Source organism: Eubalaena glacialis, chromosome 19 (assembly GCF_028564815.1).
Source record: "Eubalaena glacialis isolate mEubGla1 chromosome 19, mEubGla1.1.hap2.+ XY, whole genome shotgun sequence".
NCBI lineage: Eukaryota > Metazoa > Chordata > Mammalia > Artiodactyla > Balaenidae > Eubalaena > Eubalaena glacialis.
Genome location: NC_083734.1, coordinates 46,070,158 through 46,090,135, shown reverse-complemented (window position 1 = coordinate 46,090,135; position 19,978 = coordinate 46,070,158). Strand labels below are relative to the sequence as shown.

Genomic DNA, 19,978 nt, shown 5'->3' with positions numbered 1-19,978 from the left:
TCTTCCAGAGGATAGAGGCAGAGGGAACACTTCCTAACTCATTCTATGAGGCCAGCCATTACCCTAATATCAAAATCAGACAAACACATTACAAGAATACTACAGACCAATACCTCTTATAAACATAGATGCAAAAATTCTCAACAAAATATTAGCAAATCAAATCCAACAATATATAAAAAGAATTATATACCATGACCAAGTGGAATTTATCCCAATATGCAAGGCGGTTTCAATGTTCAAAATTAAATTAATGTACTCCATCACAGAAACAGGCTAAAGAAGAAAAATCACACAATCAAATGAATAGATGCAGAAAAAACATTTGACAAAATCCAACATCCATTTATGATAAAAACACTCAGCAAACTAGGAATAAAGATGAACTCCTTCAACTTGATAAAGAATATCTACAAAAACCCTACAGTTAACATCATACTTAATGAGAAACTCTGAGCTTTCCAGCTAAGATGAGGAACAAGCGAGGATGTTCCTTCTCACTTCTACTTTTCAACATCATACTGGAAGTTCTAGCTAATGCAACAAGACAAGAAAAGGACAGGAAATAAAAGGTATACATACTGGAAAGGTAGAAATAAAACTGTCTTTGTTCACAGATGATATGGTCATGTAGAAAATTCAAAATAATCAACAAAAAACTCCTGTAACTAATAAGCGATTAAAGCAAGGTTTCAGGATACAAAGTTCAAAGTTGCAGGATACAAGGTTAACACATTAAAGTCAATTGCTTTCCCATATACCAGCAATGAATAAGTGGTATCTGAAATTTTTTAAAAATTATAATTTAGGGACTTCCTTGGTGGCGCAGTGGTTAAGAATCCGCCTGCCAATGCAGAGGACACAGGTTCGAGCCCTGGTCCGGGAAGATCCCACATGCCGCGGAGCAACTAAGCCCGTGTGCCACAACTACTGAGCCTGCGCTCTAGAGCCGGCGAGCCACAACAACTGAAGCCCGCGCACCTAGAGCCCATGCTCCACAACAAGAGAAGCCACCGCAGTGAGAAGCCCGCACACCGCAAAGAAGAGTAGCCCCCCAGTTGCCACAACTAGAGAAAGTCCGCACGCAGCAACAAAGACCCAACACAGCCAAAAATAAATAAAAAACTTAAAAACAATTATTATTTACATTATTACCCCCCAAAATGAAATGCTTAGGTATAACTCTAACAAAATATGTACAAGATTCATATCTGATTAAAGATACCAAAGAAGTAAATGAATAAAAAGATATTTCATGTTCATGGATAAGAAGACTCAATACCGTCAAGATATTTCTTGTTCCCAACCTGATCTACAGACTCAATACCAATCCCAATCAAAATCCCAGAAAGTTATTTTGTGGATATTTTAAAATTGCCTCTAAAGTTTATATGGAGAGGCAAACAATCCGGAATGCCCAATCAATACTGAAGGAGACAAAGTCAGAGGACACTACCCAACATCAAGACTTACTATAAAGCTACAGTAATCAAGATGATGTGGTACTGGAGAAACAAGAGAAAAATAGATCAATGGAACAAAACAGACAGCCTAGAAATAGACCCACATAAATATAGTCAACTGATCTTGACAAAGGAGCAAAAGCAATACAATGGACCTATCTTTTCAACAAATGGTGCTGGAAACTGGACATCCACATGCAAAAAAAAAAAAAAAAAAAAATCAATCTAGACAGACCTTACCCTTTTTATAAAAATTAACTCAAAATGGATTATAGACCTAAATGTAAAATGCAAAACCATAAAACTCCTGGAAGATAACATAAGAGAAAATTTAATTGACCTTAGGTATGGTGATGACTTTTCACATACAACACCACCAAAGACACAATCCACGAAAGAAATAAATGACAACCTGGACTTCATTAAAATTAAGAACTTCTGCTCTGAGAAGGACAACATTAAAGAGAATAAGAATTCAAGGCACAGGGTAGGAGAAAATATTTGTGAAAGACACTCCTGATAAAGGACGGTTATCCAAAATGTACAAAGAATTCTTAAAACTCAACAATAAGAAAAAGAACAATCCAACTAATATTGTGCAAAAGACCTAAACAGATACCTCACCAAAGAAGATATATAGATGGCAAGTAAGCATATGAAAAGATGATCAACATGAAGTTATTAGGGTCCTGCAAATTAAAATAATGGCATACCACTGCACACCTATAGAATAGCCAAAATCCAAGACACAACAACAAATGCTGGGGAGTATGTGGAGCAACAGGAACTCTCATTCATTGCTGGCTGGAATCCAAAATGACAGTCACTTTGGAGGACAGTTTGGCAGTTTCTTACAAAACTAAACACACTCTTTTATCATAGCATCCAGGAATCATGCTCCTTGATATTTAGCCAAAGGAGTTCAAAGCTTATGTCCTCACAAAACCCTACACATGGATATTTACAGCACCTTTATTCATAACTGCCAAATCCTGGATGCAACCAAGAGGACCTTCAGCAGGTGAATGGATAAAAAAACTGATACATACAGACAAGGGAATATTATTCAGAGCTAAAAAGAAGTGAGCTACTGAGCAATGAAAAGACATGGAAGAAATGCATATTACTAAGTAAAAGAAGCCAATCTGAAAAGGCATGACTCCACCTAATTCTAGAAAAGACAAAACTATAGTAAAAAGATTAGTGATTGCCAAGGAGAGGGATGGGTAAATAGGCAGAGCACGGAAGATTTTTAGAGTACTGAAAAACTCTGTACAATACTATAATGGTAGATACATGTCATTATACATTTGTCAAAACCCATGGAACGTATCACAGCAAAGTGAACTGTAATGTAAACTACGGACTTTAGGTGATAATGAGGTCAATGTAGGCTCACTGACTATAACAAATGTACCACTCTGGTTTGGGATGCTGATAGTGGGACAGGCTGTATGTGTGGGGACAGGGGCTATATGAGAAATCTCTGTACTTCCTACTCAATTTTGCACTGAACTTATTAAAACCCTAAAAAATAAAGTTTTTTAATTAAAAAAATAAAATCAACAAAATTTAATTCAGAAAACAGGCAGCTCTGATAGTTACCAAAGAACTGGGAAAATATTTGGTTCCTCAATGTATCCTGGACACTATGGTTAGCTTATGCATTAATTCATCTATTCTTCAGAACAGTAATAGCACATAAGACTTTATTTTCAAAATTCCCAAAACTCGGGAGTTCTCTGGCAGTCCAGTGGTTAGGACTTGGGACTCTCACTACCATGGGCCTGGGCTCAATCCCTGGTCAGGGAAATAAGATCCCACAAGCCTCACCGCAGGGCCAAAAAAAAAAAAAAAATCCCAGGGACTTCCCTGGCAGTCCAGTGGTTAAGACTCTGCCCTGCCAATGCAAGGGACGCAAGTTCGATCCCTGGTTGGGGAACTAAGATCCCACATGCCGCGCAGCATGGGCAAAAGATTTAAAAAAAAAAAAAAAAAAGAACATCCCAGAGAATCTGGGAGTTCTAAGTAAAATAAATAAATAAACAAACAAACAAATAAATAACTAAAATCCCCAAACTCAATACACTTGGGAATAGTAAATAAACGAGAGACAAAATAAAAACAAGTTCTCAAAAACAATGCCATTTGGGGCTTCCCTGGTGGCGCAGTGGTCGAGAATCTGCCTGCCAATGCAGGGGACACGGGTTCGAGCCCTGGTCTGGGAAGATCCCACATGCCACGGAGCAACTAAGCCCGTGCGCCACAACTATTGAGCCTGCGCGTCTGGAGCCCGTGCTCGGCAACAAGAGAGGCCGCGATAGTGAGAGGCCTGCGCACCGCGATGAAGAGTGGCCCCCGCTTGCCGCAACTAGAGAAAGCCTGCGCACAGAAACGAAGACCCAACACAGCCAAAAATAAATAAATAAATAAATAAATAAATAAATAAATAAATAAATAAGTGAAATTCTTTTTTAAAAAAAAATGCCATTTTAGTGCTTGAAAAACTAAAAGCTACCTAAAAGAGCTATTATGCTAGATTCTGAATTTTTTACAAGTACATACCACTGGAACTCATATAGCAAACTAAAACAATTTGCTTAACATATTTAATAGTAATATGGCATAATATACATAATTTATATCAGTTTCAATTAAGAACTTAGAATCTCATAAGGGTTTTTCCTCTTTTTTTTTTAAAAAAAACTTTTTCTTTTTTTTTTTTCCTTTTTCTTTCTCTTTATTTTTGGCTGCATTGGGTCTTCGCTGATGCACCGGCTTTCTCTAGTTGCTGAGAGCGGGGGCTACTCTTCGTTATGGTGCACGGGCTTCTTATTGTCATGGCTTCTCTTGTTGCAGAGCACAGGCTCTAGTCACACGGGCTTCAGTAGTTCTGGCACGCAGGCTCAGTATTGTGGCTCACGGGCTCTAGAGCGCAGGCTCAGTAGTTGTGGCACACGGGCTTAGTTGCTCCGTGGCATGTGGGATCTTCCCGGACCAGGGCTCGAACCCGTGTCCCCTGCACTGGCAGGCAGATTCTTGACCACTGCATCACCAGGGAAGTTCCTCTCTTTTTTTTTTTTTTTTGGGCCTCACTGCGTGGCATGTGGCATCTTAGTTCCCCGACCAGGGATCTAACTATGTTCAAGTCTTATCTTCATGTCCAAGTGATAAAGAATATGCATAACACACCACAGTTCTCTGGAATCCCTCTTCAGAGGTTGCAAAATCAACAGAACTCAATATGACCCACAAAAATGTTCTGTTTGGCCAGAAAAAGTTCTTTAAAATGTTAGTAGATTTACGTGAGACATGGACTCTTTGGTTCAGCCTTTGCCCCAACACTATTTTCCTACATCCAGCCCAATTCATTCAAGGTTGTTATTTGCTTAACCCCACAGTAACTTTGGTTTTAGGCCCCTACCCTATATTGTTATTTGTGTAACTAAAGTTATACTCAGATTTCTTTGAAAATTTCCTTATGAAATACGATATATTTCAATACATTTGTATTAGAAAGGGATATATTCCCTTCTCTTTCAATCCTCCTGATTTAAGGGCTAGCACTTAATTAGTCACATATATATTTTCAGAACAATGCCATGAACAATTCTATTGCAAAGAGAAGATGGTTTATTAATGTTTTTACTAATCCACACATAATTGTATGACAGAATATAGATTACTAACAGTTGGATAAAAGCTTATGATCAAGTGTGAGGAACCTTTCCTGTTTTTGAAGTGAATAGTTTTGCTCAGAATTAATATTTGGCAGTATTTCGAAGCTGTTTGTTTTATCCTTCCATTAAACACACACGCACATATGCGTAACACTGAAATATACAATCCTACTTTAAGAATAAATGTGTTAAAATTTACATGCCTTCTATGGATAAACCAAAGTGATGCTGGTGGATCTGAAACTATATATTAGAACTCTGCATGAAATATGATGTAACCAATGGAAAAACTTTTTCTTACACAGCTAATTCTGCAAACACATACCTGACAGAGTATACTAAGGCAAAAGTTGGTACAAAACTTTCAAGTGATCATTCTCTATGTGGTTACGCCCAAGCCATCAACTATTAATGATAAATTAAAAGACTCTTTACCTGTCAGGACCTGAGTTCAGGCACTCAAAAGTTTCGTATTTCTCTTGCAGAAGCTGATGACAATACTAATCCCTGCACTGTGTAGGGAGGTGCATTCCTTGCACTGGCTTAAGTGCTAATGATTTCACCAACCCTTGAAGTGCAGAACAGTAAAAAAACAGTTTTCAGCCGTTTTTCTTACTGATTTCTCATTTTAAAAAAATATTACAAAGATTTCAAATAGGTTTTTAAATAAATTATTTCTGTTTAAAAGGCAGTGCCTTAGTTTAAAAAAGACACAAGCCAATAGATCTTTCTGGGTTACTGCACATATCACAAGATGGCCTTTTTCATCAATTAAAAACTTACACAAAGAAGCAACAACTTCACGCCTTCAAATAATTTTCTGATTTTACCTTAAAGCACCAAGATTTTGGCTACAGATATGTAAAACAGTCTTCCAGAAGGCAATCATAAATAGGTACTAGATGAGATTAGCTGGGTTAAAAAATGGTATCTCTCCTATTAACCCATTTATCACCCTGCCACCAGCATACAGCCCTGGAAGGAGCTGACAGTCAAGTTCACAACTATTAGTTTCTAAAGAAAAAATGTTATACTCTCCTAATAAGATAAAAATCAAGAAATGCTTCTCTATCTAAGGGCAAAATTAAGCTATGTATATATCTGGAAGGCCAAATCTATCTGTTCTGACTCCTTAAAACACCAAATTAATACAACTCCGCATTCTCTTATACTCTAAAATTAAATGGGTTTACACGACTCCAGGTATTTCCTACTGCTATAGGAGAATGAATTGAGAAATGTACCTTAGCTAGTTCTGAAGAAAATATTTTATGTATCTAAAAAAATTTAATGTTTTATATGAATCACTCTCCAAATCCTCTCTACTGTATGAATTTTCATTGAGAATACTAACACTGCTTCCTTAAGATTCAGATCATTATGAGCTTGGCACCATTCAGTTATGCATATTCAAACATTTAAATTCTCTGAATTCTTTCCTGGCATTTCAGTAGAGGAGGATAAAAAAACACACCTGAGCTGAAACCATGCCAGCTGGAGGGTACACACTTATTTTACTAGTTCTACCTATCTAAACTTGACAACATTTTAAAACCCTATATTGAATTTAAATGTTCTCTATCTACAACAAAGAAAGCTTGCCTTGATATGCCTAGCTAAGGTGCTCCCATTTTTCTTCAGCTAAAGAAATTAAACAATCTCTCTTTCATTTACCAAACAATTTTTTTAAAGTTGGCACTCAATCAAAGTCCATTTGAAGGATCTGTTCCTCTAACTTAAAATGGCAGCAGCTGATCTCAATTACGATCAACTGAACATAAGTACTTCTTGGCAATAATATGCTCAGCTGCTACTTACATTTTTTAATCTTTCTATGGACAAGATATTTTAAGAAAAATCCACAAAATAAATATAGCCAGGCCTTAAAATGTTACTTGTATGCTTATTTTCAGTATAATGTAAAGAAGGGAAATAGCAATACAAAATGTAAATTAAAAGGTCAAATTTCTAACTTAATTTATATCAAATGAGAAGACTTTCTAAGAGGAAAAGTCTGAGTAGTAGAGGCTAACCAATAAGCCATTTTAACAAGGAATGTCGAGAAGTCAAGAGTAAAAAGTAATTCAGATCCAATATTAATACACTTGTGAGTTTATACCAAACTTGATAACTTTTTAAAATGCAGTTTATGTGGGAATAAGAATTCAGGCCAAAACTGATTATCCAATTTAATTCTTACTGTAATTACAAGGTCCAAAATATTTCTTATTTTAAAGATGCTAACTGAGTTCCCTCACATTCTATACCATGTTTCTTTTAAACATATTCTTCTCCTGTAATTAACTCCATCATCTAGTTTCTAACCTTCACATTTGATCTCATAAAGCAAATATTTTTCTCCCAATTATGAGTAACACTATCTCAATTTTAATCTATTTTTCAAGAGAAAAAAAAAAAAACTTTAAGAAAACCCCATATGAACTAAGCCTGCTTGAGAAACTTTTCATGTTCAAAGTACTTAATTTTTAAATAACTCTTCAGCTTTATATGATTGGTATTATATTTATTTTACACTCATGAAATGTGATCTGTCTAGGGTCACAAAATAAGTTAATGTTTGAAGTAGAATTTAAATTGTTACATTTCCTTTATCTTACATTACTCAAATATCTCCTATGAACATCTAAAGAATTTTCCTATTTCAAAAGTAACAAACATTAATACCTTAATTTGCAAGTGTATATATTATGTATACACACACACAAAAGCACATACAAGTACATATTATACATAAACAGAGACAGCAAATTAAAAGGGAAAACAGCGATTACCTTCATCTCCTTCTGGTACATATGAAGCTGTAATAATGTCAATATCAGCACAATTCATCACAATCTGATTGGTTGCCTGCCTCACCTAAGGTGGGAAAAAAAAAAAAATCGGCAATGTCAGAAATAGCCTAGGTTAATAATATGTACATCTTCATCTCGGCCTAAAATATGACATAGGCAATTTTTAAAAACCCATACATCAGCGGTTCCCACCCTTTTGGCACCAGGGACAGGTTTCGTGGAAGACAATTTTTCTATGGATGGCGGGGGGCGGGGGGGGCAGGTTTCAGGCAGTAATGGGAGCGATGGGGAGCAGCAGATGAAGCTTCGCTCCCTCATCCGCTGCTCACCTCCTGTTGTACAGCCTGGTTCCTAACAGACCGGACTGGTACCAGTCTGAGGCCCGGGGGTTGGGGACCCTTGCCATACATCACTTAAACCAACACTAAATATATATGCATCAATGGTAGAAATTAATGACTAGTTCTAAATAGATTATATTATAATATCTGGATTATATTAAAAGCAATAATAAATACTTAGGTATTTCACAGAATTCAAAGATCTGACCAATGAGCTAAATAAAAACCATTTTTTTCTACTTAAATCTTGATTTAAAACAACTTAATTAAATTTTTTAATTTCAAAAAAATTTTAATTAGGAAACATTTCTTATATGTTGCAATTAATCATGTATTTCAACCTGCACATCAAAACCATCATGAGGGTCCCCTCTTTTTGTAAGGATAGAGGAAGAAATCTGGTATCATAAACTATGTCAGAACTTCATAAAACACTCTCTAAATTGTTTTCCCAAAGAAACATTTTGAATATAACAGACACTAATGACTCACCACCAAGATTAAATAAACTTTTAAGACTTTGTCTTACTTGATTTAGATCCAAAAAATAAAATACAGATATAATGAAAGCCCCTTCCTCTCTTCCTCATTCCCTAGAGATAACCACTATCCTAAGGCTAATGTATATCTTTCTCATGTATGTTTAGTACTTTTGTTACATATATAAAGATCAGCAAACAATGTTTTTAATCTTACACAAATGGTATCAAAAGTGTGTATAACCTTTTGCAACCTGTTTTTTTCATTTAACATTGTTTCTGAGATAGGTAAATGCTGATAGATGTAAACCTAACTCATTAATTTTACTTCTGCATAGTAGTATTCCATTCTATAAATAAACCACAGTTATTTATCCATTTCCTTCCTGAAGGAAGTTAGGTTATTTCCACTTTTTTGTTATGTAAAAGAGTACTATAATAAACATCTTGGCCCATGTTTTCTTGTGCACCCATTTTCTTTACCAAGAATTGCTAAAATTATCCTCCAGAGTAGTTTCAATGCACGCTCCGATAAGCAAAGAATAAAGAAATCCCAGTTTCAGCAACCTCCAAAAAACTTAAAAATTTTTCGACAATCTAGTGGGTATTAAATGGTATACCAGGGACTTCCGTGGTGGCGCAGTGGTTAAGAATCCGCCTGCCAATGCAGGGGACACGGGTTCCACCCCTGGTCCGGGAAGATCCCACATGCCATGGAGCAACTAAGACCGTGTGCCACAACTACTGAAGCCCGAGCGCCCTAGAGCTGTGCTCTGCAACAAGAGAAGCCACCGCAATGAGAAGCCCGCGCACAGCAACGAAGAGTAGCCCCCGCTCGCCACAACTAGAGAAAGCCTGAGCACAGCAACAAAGACCCAATGCAGCCAAAAAATAAATAATAAGTAAATTTATTTTAAAAAATGGTATTCCATTATTGTTTTAATTAGAATTTCTCTGATTATTAGTAATATTAGTTACCTCTTTTCTCCTTCTTTCTTTCTTTCTCCTTTCTCTGTCTCTCTTCCTCTGCCCCCCACCCCTGCTTCCCTCCCTCCCTCTTTCTTTCTTTTTTGACCCTTAAGTTTTTCCTCTCCTACTTGCTCATTCATAACCCTTGCTCATTTTCCATTTGGTTGTAACCTTGTTTTTCTATAACTGTTGCATTACACAAAATCTCAAATTCATTTTCACACATTTGAATGGTCTAAATCTAAAATAACAAAAATACAGATGTCTTAAATCACAAATGCCTACAGAGGCCAACGAAACAGATGAGTACAGTAGGCCAGGTGAAGGCTATGCATAAAGGAAAGCTATGTGTAAAGGAAGGGGGAAGTAGACATTTCTTGGAGCTAACCAATTATTGCTATATACAGTAAAAAACAGACTCAGTGTTGACAGATCTTCCAATTAAAAAAAGCCACAAATTCAGATTTCATGTACAATCTCCCAATTTCTAATTGATGACAACTAATTCAAAATTTTCTAAAACACTGTATAGACCAAACAAAACCCAACAGTGCCTTGAGTGTCACTGAACAGACGACAGAACTAGGTAAGGACACAGAGTAATATAAAATCTGTATGAAAAAGCTATACCTAAGAGTAATTATTTTATTAATAACCAATACATAAACAGGATTAACATTAAACTAAAATTACCTGACCTAAATTACAGATAGTATGTTATTAAGCCTGTAACAGACTGTCAAAATCTCTAACACATAAAGTGAAACTATTCTGGCTTATTTTAAAAAAAAAAAATTCTTCTCATAAATCTTCCTGTTTCTAAACAAAAATGCCATTTAGTGAACAGTTTTTTTGGTTTTTGGTTTTTTTGGGTTTTTTTGTCAGTGGTAATATTCCTTCACACTGTTTACTTCAACAGAACATACCTAAACAGCACTAAAACTTTTACATCCCAACTGGCTGTTTACAGCACTATGTTTGAACAAAAAGAAAAAAACAACGCTTTGCCTATTCACAAACTGACTTTTAAAAAAATTTTCAGAAACACAGAAATGAAGCACTGGGGTGTGCTCCAAAGGGTAAAATGAATAAAAACCTTCCAGAGTTTGACGTTTATGCCAACAAAATTATTAATAACAGTGGCTTAGTTACATGTTTGTTGTTTATTCTTTTTAATATTTATTTATTTATTTGGCTGTGCCGGGTCTTAGTTGTGGCACACGGGACCACCACCTTAGTTGTGGCACACGGGATTCCCTGACCAGGGATCGAACCCAGGACCCCTGCATTGGGAACACGGAGTCTTAACCACTGGACCACCAGGGAAGTCCCTAGTTACATGTCTTAATCTTTACCTAGGCAATCCTATTTTCATCCATCAACATCTACAATGAATTTAATGGTAGCCAAGCAGTTAATCTACCATGTCAAGATACCTGTACTACACTACATATGCCAAATGACATTTATCTCACTACTATTGTACCATTTTGAGGGAAAGTGTTTGTTAACTTTGGAAAGGTACAGGGCACAACATCTAGTTACAAGCACATTCCAATTCTTCCTGGGTTTAGGGAAAACCCACCTGTTTATACTAATGAATTAACCTGCTTATTGAACAGCAATTAATTCTTTTTTTCAGGGTATTGCCATTTCTGGAAGGGTGGAAGGGGAGAACTAAAGGAACAAAAATACTTATCTTAATAATAGAACTCCACTCAAACTTTAAAAAACAGACAGTATATTGTCTCATATTAGAGATTTTTTTTTTTTTTTTGGCCGCACCTTGCGGCATGCAGAACTTCCCCGACCAGGGATCAAACCTGTGCCCCCTGCAGTGGAAGCGTAGAGTCTTAACCACTGGACCACCAGGGAAGCCCCTAGAGATGCATATTAAACAACAGGATAATTCATAGAAAGGGTTTTTACCACTTAGTGCCTGATACATAGTAATCACTTAATAGATGACATTATTAAGACACATGCACAGAGGGCTTCCCTGGTGGCACAGTGGTTAAGAATCCACCTGCCAACGCAGGGGACACGGGTTCGATCCCTGGTCCGGAAAGATCCCACATGCCGCGGAGCAACTAAGCCTGTGCACCACAACTACTGAGCCTGCACTCTAGAGCCGCAAGCCACAACTACTGAGCCCACATGCCACAACTACTGAAGTCCGCGTGCCTAGAGCCCATGCTCCTCAACAAGAGAAGCCACCGCAATGAGAAGCCTGCACACCTCAACGAAGAGTAGCCCCCCGCTGGACGCAACTAGAGAAAGCCGGCGCGCAGCAACGAAGACCCAACACAGCCAAAAATAAATAAATAAAATAAATAAATTAAAAAAAAAAAAACACATGCACAGAGACCAAGACTAAATGTGCACCTAACAGTCTATAAAGTACCTAATCAAAATGCTATAAAATTTAAGAACTATGTGCTGTATTACATAGCACATATTATATCTTATATTGGATATCAGCATACTCTATGTACCAACCAAGGACTGTAACTTAAAACATCCGTGTGGACTTAAGCGTATGCTTAAGTACTCAACCACCACACTGATCTTTTTGATGCTTTCCCAACAAGAGCACTGACCTAATGATTCAATAAGATTTCTTACACACTAACATCATCATGTTATTGAATACTACCTGTATGTTCCACTGTCAAAAATACAGGTAATAATGTAAGTCAACTATACTTTAATTAAAAAAAAAACAGGCAATAAATCAAAGGAATTTCAGCATTATCATCTTCACTGGACTTCCCTGGTGGCGCAGTGGTTAAGAATCCGCCTGCCAATGCAGAGGACACGGGTTCAAGCCCTGGTCCGGGAAGATCCCACATGCCGCAGAGCAACTAAGCCTGTGTGCCACAACTACTGAGCCTGTGCTCTGGAGCCCGCAAGCCACAACTACTGAGCCCACACGCCGCAACTACTGAAGCCCACGTACCTAGAGCCCATGCTCTAGAGAAGCCACCGCAATGAGAAGCCCGCGCACCGCCACGAAGAGTAGCCCCCGCTCACCACAACTAGAGAAGGCCCACGCGCAGCAACAAAGACCCAACACAGCCAAAAATAAAATATAAATAAATAAATAAATTTTTTTAAAAAATCCTTTAAAAAAAAAAAGTCTTCACTTTCCAAACTTAAAATAGAAGCAGAATGTTAAAACTGGCATATAAATTGTGTTGATAACAAGCTTATTTTCAACTTTTCCAGTTGGTGCTATTAATGAATGGAACGTTAGCGTATCCTTTCTTTGATTCAAACCCAGGGTTATTTAAGTCTTCTTGGAGTCCCATACAGACTGTACTTCAACTGAACCAAATGCTAAGTAATGGTTCTACTGAAGAGACAGCTTGACCACTGGTAACAATTTTACAATGGAAGTTTCCTAAGAGCTAGGAAGGCGGCAATCTGAGACAATTTTTTTCCTGAATAAGTCTTTACTACAATCACTCAGGAACACACCTTACATGTACTAGAAAGACTCAAAAGGGTTTTTTCCTGATTGCTAAAATCCTGAGATTTTAGTAAAAGGAAATCTCCAGTGTGATAATTCCAAATACCAGTCAGTCTGAAGCCTGAGTCACTTCGCCTAAAAAGCGATTTCATCATTAAAATTTTGTAATAATCATTGCCTTTGTGGAATAGGGCTATAATTTCTAAAGACAATAAGGATCAAATAATTAGTAAACACAAATTGAGCTGAGTTTTCTAACAAAAGAGACATTAAAAAGAGCAAGCTGCAGAAAGTCAAACATAACACATCAACATACAGAACATTACTATTTATTGTTTGTAGCTACTTTTGTACACCCTAAAACTTTAAAACTATACATAGGAATAATACCTACCAAAAAAGAGAATTTACCTCTCAGGGTGAGGGTGAGAAGAGATGGAAATGAACTTTAGTGGTATCTGTGACATTTTATTTTCCAAAAAACATCATGTACACGCTAAAACAAATGAGGCAAAACATTAATATCTGCTAAATCTGGGTGGTGGTTACCTCTCTGTATTTAAAATGTTTCCTAATTTAAAATAAAATTTTAAAGTGATTGCAAGTGGCGAAATAAACTGAGAACTACATACTTGTATGGTGTTCAAAATGGAATCTCCAAGATCTAGAGAACTAATCTCAATTAACAACAAAACAGCTATCTGAAGACTCAGTCCTTTGCCACTGACTCAAATACAGATTAGAATAAGATTCACTTTACAGTAAGAACAGGCTCATTTATGTAGCAAAGTTCGGAGAAGTTTCATAGATAATTTACTACTCAAGACTGCATTTATCCAGGTCGTATTGTTGTATTGGACAATATCAATTATCAAGAACCAGGAAGTTCAAAAAAAAAAAAAAAAGCCTTTATGGAAGCCAGAATAGATGATACAAAGTCCATACAATAAAGCTCATACCCTTCACTCAGAAGAGAATCCATCAAACCCTCACTTAGAAAAAAATTTTAAGCTCAAACAAGCTTGTTTATTTGGTTACTCAGACCTCTTCAGATCAAGTTCAGTAAAATAGAAGACGGAAGAAATTGCACAATAGGGAGCAACAAGGCACAGTAAGCAGCAAGTAATAACCTGAGAGTAAGGAAAACAAACAAAAAAACTTTAAAGATATGAAACTAATAAATTATAGTACACAGTTTTCGGTAATCTATGGTTATAAGTATCAATGACATGTTAGAAGGCTGTCCAGTGTTTAGAAAAAGAAGAAAAGGGGCTTCCCTGGTGGCGCAGCGGTTGAGAATCTGCCTGCCAATGCAAGGGGACACGGGTTCGAGCCCTGGTCTGGGAAGATCCCACATGCCGCGGAGCAACTAAGCCCGTGTGCCACAACTACTGAGCCTGCGCGTCTGGAGCCTGTGCTCCGCAAGAAGAGAGGCCGCGATAGTGAGAGGCCAGCGCACCGCGATGAAGAGTGGCCCCCGCTTGCCGCGACTAGAGAAAGCCCTCGCACAGAAACGAAGACCCAACACAGCCAAAAATAAATAAATAAATAGATAAAAAAGTGAAATTCTTAAAAAAAAAAAAAAAAAGAAAAAGAAGAAAGGAAAGAAACCTAGATTATGAGGAATTATGGAGCTTAAAAAGATAAACATTTCCATCAAAATATGAAGTCTGAGTGCCTCAAAGGGTAAGCTTCATTTATCTGGAAAATTCACTGCAAAATTCATTGCCAGATGATACTGGATAAAACTTACCATACAAAAGTTTCTTATACTCAGGTGTTTCCTCATAGATACATTTCAAGAAACAGAATAGAAAATCTGAACAAATTCAATTCCTTATGACCAATCTTTCAAATTTAATTTAAGACCATTTAGTGATCTAGCACAATGCTGTACAAATTAATTAACTTTATCTGTTTTAAGTAATAAAAAACTACTAAAATGACTGCATAGAATATCTGCAAAATTTAGGCAGAAAATTCCATAACACAGGGTGACAATAACATCCATTTAGGTGCCAAGTTTTAGCCTGCCAAACAATCTACTGTATCTGTAACTCTCCTCTACGTGCCAATTTAGTCATCACCATCATGAATATTTTGTTGGCGGAGGCCAGGGATTGTTTAGTATATCCTGACTTCTGGCCTTGAAGGATAAAGTTAATTTCTCTGGCACAGGTGAAATATTTCCATAAGAGAATTACTGTATAAACCACTATACACTCATAACCAGGAACTGTAGCCACTCACATAAACTTGTAATCTATTTTTAAATTAATTATCCACAAAGCAAGAGAGTCAGAATTTTAAATAGCTACGAAGTCTGTTCCTCTCAAATATCCTAATGTAAAAGGAGAGGAAAGGGAATGTCCCATTTTTCTAGGCCCATGATAACACATTTTCAAAACCTGCTGAATTAGACCACACTCACTTACATAAAAGACAACTACTTTTAAATCACTGCACATTGACTAATTTTCATCTTCCCCAGGAGTCCACACCCCAGACCAGGTTAAAAATCCACTAAGTTTCTAATATGTAACCTGTACAAATACTCTGAGCTTATCATAAAATTTTGCAACTAAAGCTACCAAGCAACTTGCATACTTTGTGCAATGTAATTCCAAACTGTTAGGGAACTGACACAATACCAATTATCAATCTAGGCTTCTAGAGATATAATTTTGTCCACATTTTTATATTTCCATAATCAGATACCACCTAATGCCACAAATTAAACTTATTGCTCCAATCTATGGATTTCAAAAACATCAATATATGCTTTTTACTACTAATGTTAACTTTTTACTAATGTTAACTCCTCTTTACACTTCCAAAGGTGGCAAAGCATACAATTAAAAAGTCCAATCATCCTTTAATAAAACCTGTTAGAATTCTCTATCATGCCATCTTTCATTTGTGTTGCCACCTTGCCTGAAAAAAATTTTCTGAAAAGCTCTGAGAACTTAATGTTACAAAAAAAAAAAAAAAAGATTCACTTATTTCCTTGTATCAAATTAACGAGTCCCTGCTAATACCTAGTACATTACCACATGCTCCTTCATTGGCCCAAACCAGTTCACCACCTATTTCTCATTTCTTTCCAAAAGCAAGCAGAAAAGGGGTAAGGAGAAGCATGTCACTGCTTGTTGTTATACCCTAACACAAATAAAACTGTCATTTCCCAATAAAATAATCATTTGAAAATCTTTATTATTGATAATATTTTTTCTGAAACTTTTCCCTAAATATGTATACCTCTCAAAATTATGAATGCATTATGGGGTACACCAACTATTGGGGTAAAGAAACAAATGATTTTTTTTTTAATGTTAGTCTTTTCACATAATGCAAACTCATTCATTGCTAGGTCCTTCTTCCCGCAGGTCTGCCAAGTCACAAGACACACTACTGTTTACAATCCCTCCCATCTGCCCACAGCCAATATATATCAAACACTCTAGTCACTTGGCTTAAATAAACAGTCTCCCAAATAACCCTCTCAAATCCTAATTTAGACCCAAGATGCACTCATTCTGATTCATATTCTTAATGGAAAATTTTTAAATCACCTGACTTTCACAGGGGTAAGTTTTGCCTTTTGATGCAGCCAGACAACAGAGCCCTCATGCTTTCATACAAGCACTCCAAATCTGACAGTACACTTTTTAATTCTACACCTTTAGACATATTTTCAATCTGAGTACTCGGCTTTCAAAAACAACTGCCAACTTTCAATTCATTCGAACGCTACGCTAGTCTACATTTCTTTCATTTCGCTGCTACATATACCTTATTCTTTAAGGTTGAGGCCTACTGATTTTTTCCCCCTGACTGCAGTAGGAAAAGAAATGAAGCAAAATATATTTACCATCATTCTTTTTAAAGGTAACTACTAAACAGTTCCCATTTTTCATTACAGACTTCACATAACACATCATATAACATGGTATCACAAATGTCTATTGTTCTGGATCTTTGTAGGGCATCAATACTAATGATCTCCAAAATCAAACAATACTTTAGATAATCTGCGGGGGGAGGGGCGGGGGGAGCATGATTCACCAAAAACTGCAATGAAGAGTAATGGAATATTTTCACCGGTGGTATGCTAAAACTAATAGCTTCTTTCAGAGGAGGGTACTGCTAAGCAACCATCGCTGTAGCAATAAATCCACCTGCTTTAAAGGCTGCAAAGCTAGGAAGATGGAAGGAAAAGAGGAGATGGGGGTCCTCCTTCAGCTTCTCTAGAGGTTAGGAGAGAACAAAGTCAATGCTGCACTGTCACTTGAGGGAAAGGAGAAGGGGGAGGGGGCGGATCATCTTAGAAACCCAGCCCCTGGGCCGGAGCAGGCGGGGAGAACTCAGCAAGGCTGCCCGGGATTAACATTCTCCTTCTCACCCTCTTCCCCCTTCTAGAATCTCCCCTCCTGGCTAACGCGAGGCAGCCGGAGTCCCAGATGACTGCCCCTTCCAATGTGTCCTCATGGGGCGTAGGGAGAACGAGAGAAAAGAACTGAGTCAGTAGGCTGAGCATGGACTCCGATGACCCCTCTGGCCTCCCCAACACCCTCCAGCCTCTCCCAGACCACGACCAAGCCCGGAAGGGCCGGGGTCTGGGGGAGGCTCCACACAGGTGTGCTGGCCCCGAGGGGCACACGGGCCGGGCCGGCCGGTTCCCGCGGCGCTCCCTGCAGCACGGCCCGGGCCCCAGGCCGGCAGGGCAGAGCACAGCCGCCCGGGCGCCCCGCGGCCGCCCCAGAGGGGCGCGCCCGTCCCCGAGCCGGCCCCCCCAGCCCCAGGTCCGCAGCGCCCAGGCCCGCGCGCCCGCTCGCCCGGGCCCCCAGCCCAGCCCAGCCCGTGGGCGCGGCCTAACTGCTTGCCCGGCAGCTCGCCCCCGGCGCCCGATGGTCGCCGTACCTGGGCGGAGGCCTCCAGCTTGCCCTCGAAGGTGAAGTCCAGCAAGTCGGGCTTGAGGCAAAGGCTGTAATTGATGGGGCAGACGTCGGCAGGCAGCCGCTCGAAGGGCCTCTTCTCCGGCATCGCGGCGAGGCCCAGGCTGTGGAGGCGGCGGCGGCGAGAGGAGCGGCTGAGGAGGAGAAGGAGGAGGGGAGGAGGCGGAGGGCCGAGGAAGAGCAGGCGGCGAGCGAGGGAGGGGGCGGCGGCTGCCAGCCACATCCACCGAGCGCCGGCGACCGCCTGAGGAGAGCGACCGGGGGAGCCTGGGGGCGGGGGAGAAACCCAGCCCGAGCGCCAGGGGCCGGGAGGCAGGCAGTGCGGACGCGCGGGCTGCCGGGCCGGCTGCCTACAGGGAAGGGGGCGGAGGGGAGGGAAGGGGAGGAGGGCCAGCAGGGAGGGAGGGAGGGAGGGAGGCAGGGAGGGAGGGAGGGAGGGAGGAGGTGGCGGCGGCAGCAGCAGTTTGCGTGCGCGGCCCCGCCGGACGGGCGCGCCTCCGCCGGTGTGCGCGCGCGCGCCGGGTAGGGGGCGGAGCGGCGAGGGCGCGGCCAGCTTGGCGGGATGTAGGGTCGCCGACGAGCCCTGGGGGTGGGAGGCGGCTGCCGGCGCTGCACCTGTCTACGCCGCTGCGTGGAGCAGGCCGCCTGCGAGCCGGAAGAAGCCCGGAAGGGTTTGAGAAGCACAGAAAAGGCGTGAGGGCCCCCACCCCCTACACACACACGCGAACGCGCGCACACACACACACACACACACACACACACACACCCCCTCTCTCTCTCTGTCACCCCCTACACACACAACACACACACACACACCCCTCTCTCTCTCTCTCTGTCTTTCTGTTTCTGTCTCTCTGTCTCTGTCTCTGTCTCTCTCTCTTTCCCCCCACCCCGCTAACCCCCGGGCTGTCTTTGGAAATAGAAGCCTATGTAGTTGGTCAGTGCAGTCAGGGCAAAATGTTGAAATATCAATTCAGAGCAAAACCGCAAACTAGACCAGCAGAAAACCCTGATAGGAGGCTCTTTGGCCGTAATTATTCCTGTTATTTTAAGTAGTAACTTCAAGGGATGATATGAAAAATTTTGTCAGAAAACCTTTAATAATTCAGGTTACTTAAACCAATAAGATTTGGACCTTTGAGGGTGTGATTTCAGAGATTAGAAGATTTTTGTTTTCATGATTTAATGTTCAAAAGTAAGATGTGTTTCACCTTTTTTCTGTTTTCATCTTTGTTTCTGCTTTTTTAAAAAAAATAGAAGACCTGAGTATTCCCTGGCGGTCCAGTGGTTAGGATTCTGTGCTCTGACTGCCAGGGCCTGGGTTAGATCCCTGGTTGGGGAACTAAGATCACGCAAGCCTCGTGGTGGGGCCAAAAAAATAATAATAATAAAATAAAAGACCTTTTACCAACTGTGGCCTCTTTAAAGGTAAATTAGCTGTGGCTCCCTCAGTTTTGTAGGTATCTCGCAAATTGAGGTATATATATTTTTAATATAAATATATATTAATTACATATAAATGTGTGTATATTTAAATATATGTTTTAAAGTGTCAAGGACAAGGAGATTTTATCTATAATTCCCCATATTCCTTTATAGAACCTTCTCATGTAGAACCGTTTAATTTTTAAAACTCAGTGCTGAACGTTGTACTGGACCACCGTTGTTCAATAGAAATATAATGCAAGGGACTTCCCTGGTGGCGCAGTGGTTGGGAGTCCGCCTGCCAGTGCAGGGGACACGGGTTCGATCCCTGGTCTGGGAAAATCCCACATGCCGCGGAGCAACTAAGCCCGTGCACCACAA

The 19,978-nt window shown here is 39.5% G+C and overlaps 1 protein-coding gene across 1 annotated transcript in view; it reads right to left on the bottom strand.

The window, feature by feature from the left end:
• NPEPPS (aminopeptidase puromycin sensitive) overlaps positions 1–18,531 on the bottom strand; it is a 97,689-nt gene extending 79,158 nt beyond the window's left edge. The window contains exons 1-2 of the mRNA XM_061174615.1: positions 18,138–18,531; positions 7,936–8,020 (exon numbers count right to left, since the gene is read on the bottom strand). Of these exons, the coding sequence (XP_061030598.1) occupies positions 7,936–8,020; positions 18,138–18,395 (343 nt within the window). The 5' untranslated portion in view covers positions 18,396–18,531. The remainder of the gene's footprint in view (positions 1–7,935; positions 8,021–18,137) is intronic.
• Positions 18,532–19,978: the final 1,447 nt, after the last annotated feature.